At 38.0% G+C, this 2708-nt stretch overlaps 1 protein-coding gene across 1 annotated transcript in view; it reads left to right on the forward strand.

Annotated features, from left to right (window-relative positions):
* LOC118341957 (alpha-2-macroglobulin-like protein 1) overlaps positions 1–1898 on the forward strand; it is a 2274-nt gene extending 376 nt beyond the window's left edge. The window contains exons 3-5 of the mRNA XM_035680381.1: positions 1042–1253; positions 1676–1800; positions 1889–1898. Of these exons, the coding sequence (XP_035536274.1) occupies positions 1042–1253; positions 1676–1800; positions 1889–1898 (347 nt within the window). The remainder of the gene's footprint in view (positions 1–1041; positions 1254–1675; positions 1801–1888) is intronic.
* The last annotated feature ends 810 nt before the right edge of the window (positions 1899–2708 follow it).

The following is a 2708-nucleotide window of genomic DNA, read 5'->3' on the forward strand; positions in this document are numbered from 1 at the left end:
TGGGACAGATAACAAAGCTAGTTGTTTTTTGTCTTAATTCCAAACGTTAATTATGACTATGATTCAGCAGTTTTGGTCAATCATAGAGGCTTTATTATGTGTAGCTATGGTTGTGTCTGTGTTTTTCTTGTAGTCTAGCAGCAGTGCTGATAGAGTGGACTGTAACCCCATAAATTCTACCAGATGCAGTCGCGACGCATTCTGGCTTGATCCGGAGTTGATCGCGGCTCATCCTTGGCAACGCTTTAAATCCCACCAGAAGCACCACCTATTTTTCACAGAAGCCGTGAGCCACTCGCATCAAGCAGCACAGATCAGATCACTCCGGCGGAAGTCAGACACAGAAAGTGGCATAGAGAATCCGGTCAATTTTCAAAATAAAATACTGTGTACAGACTCACGCTAGATCAACATTGTGTCATCAGGCCAGAAGTCAATCAGTCAGAGGCAGGTTAGAGGAGATTTTTGTGTTTTGTGGACCGGAGAGAGAAGACTCACCAGGAAAGATGTCGACCGCAGGGTCCGCCAAACGGCCTGGTAGACTGGCCAACACCGCCACTGGAGCTTGGTCCGGGTCCACTCTAATGTATAACGAGACTAAGAAGAGCTCGGTGTGAGTCGAGGGCCAGTTGGCGACAGTGTAGATCTAGTTACTCAAAAACATTTATTTATTACTCATTACTCTTTTCAAAAGTAATGTAAATACTTTACTTATTAACGTATTACTCCCAACCAACAGTAATTAGTTACACTACTAGTCATATTACTTTTCTATTACTCACCATAAAATTTGTAATTGTGCCCCTTAAAGCCAAAATTCTACATTATAACTACAAATACATATACTGTCCTGTTTTAAATTGTAATTGTGTTACCTTACAGGCAGCTATTACTGTCAATTCATTTTTGTATGCAAATCAACATTCAGAGAGACCTGAAATTGATGAAGTGAACTTCTACATATGAAACCTCATGTGAACAAAAGTAAATGTTTGCAAACATTTAAGCACATGAAGAATTATTATGTGTGTATGTTTTAGGACACTGTGGTGGCTCTTCAGGCTCTGGCTCTCTACTCCTCTCTGGTGTTCAGTCCAGGGGGTTCAAGCACAGTGACTGTCCAGTCTCCCAGTGGTCAGCTGACATTTGATGTGAATCAAGACAACAAACTGCTCTACCAGGAGGAAGTGCTAAAGGACATGACAGGAACATACAGCCTGGTGGTGCAGGGCAATGCATGTGCTTCAGTGCAGGTCAGTAGTCACTGCAGCTCAGTGGCGGTTCTATCTTGAATGACACCCTGGGCGAGACCCCCTTCGAGCAAATTCCTTATTCTTCGTTTGATTAATCTCCTCCTCCTCTTCATATCTCAAATTGGCTTAGGTTTCCCTTTTGGAAGATTAACCGTGTATAATATTTAACCAAATTCTTCATCAAGTTCAGACGTTTTTGAAGGTTAACAAAGGGTCAGGTATAAATAACAACATGTTGTCAGCATAAAGTGAAACATTATGCTGTAAGGCATGGCAAATACCCGCCAACATTTTCCTTCAAAGCAGCAGTCACTGGCTCCATTGCCAGGGAAAACTTGTGGCTAAGTTTAAGTACTATTACTTAAATCACCCTTGTTCAATTTTTATGAGTATTAAACTTTCCTTGTCTACTTCTATCACAGATTTCTATTCACTACAACATCCCGACTCCTACTGATGTCACCACTCTCAGTGTGGAGGTCAAACCAGAGGCCGACTGCACCGGTGAATCTCAAAGACCCAAACTCACTCTGAAACTAAAGTCCTTGTAAGTAATGTTTAACGTCTACATCCATGTTGCAGCAATTATAGGAGAATATTGAAATTCTGATTAAACAATCCTCTGTGTCTACCAGCTTGGACTGAGTAACTTTTGGCAGATGGATGTGGGTGATATGGCAAGCCCTTTTAACATTTATCAGTTGGGCTGACTAGTAGCCAATTTCTCTTGTGAAAATGACATTTCTAAAGTTAATTTGAGATATCAGTAAAACTTATAATAATATTTATTTTCACATGTAGACTTTATATTACATTACATTTCAACCTGTCTAAACTGATTTACAGATATCTTGAATTTATATATATCAGTAATTCCTTTTTCACTCGTAAGGAAAACGATTACAGATATCTAAAATGTCCACATGTTGAAGGATATTGACTAGTGGAAATGTAACCTTCCCATTTCAGATATCAGTAATTGCATTTCCGACATGTCTAACATATCAACAAATAATTACGGATAAGTCGCCTGGTTTTCATATTCTTTTCGGGTATGTCGTCCAAATTACCATATTAATTTTGGATATGTACCTCATTGTAGATATCTACAAATACATTTCTGATATGTGTGATATATCAACAAATTATTTTGGATGTGTCACCGAATTTGCAAAATCCTTTTGTATATGTTTATTATTTGTAAGTCTTTAATTTAAATTGGTACTAATTAAAATATAATATTAATATTTTGGCTTGTAATTTTTTAATAGTGGAAAAGGCAGTTTTTGATATCTACAATTGCTATCACTCCAACTTTTTAAATGTTACATGTGGGAAATGTTTACTACAACTACATACAACTAATAGAACTATGACAGAAGGAAATCTCACTGAGTAACATCACATTTTTATGGTTGCATTACAGATATAGTGGAAAGGAGAGCACAACAAACA

Source organism: Morone saxatilis, unplaced genomic scaffold (genome assembly GCF_004916995.1).
Source record: "Morone saxatilis isolate NCDOM2014 unplaced genomic scaffold, NCSU_SB_2.0 Contig8, whole genome shotgun sequence".
Classification (NCBI taxonomy): Eukaryota; Metazoa; Chordata; class Actinopteri; family Moronidae; genus Morone; species Morone saxatilis.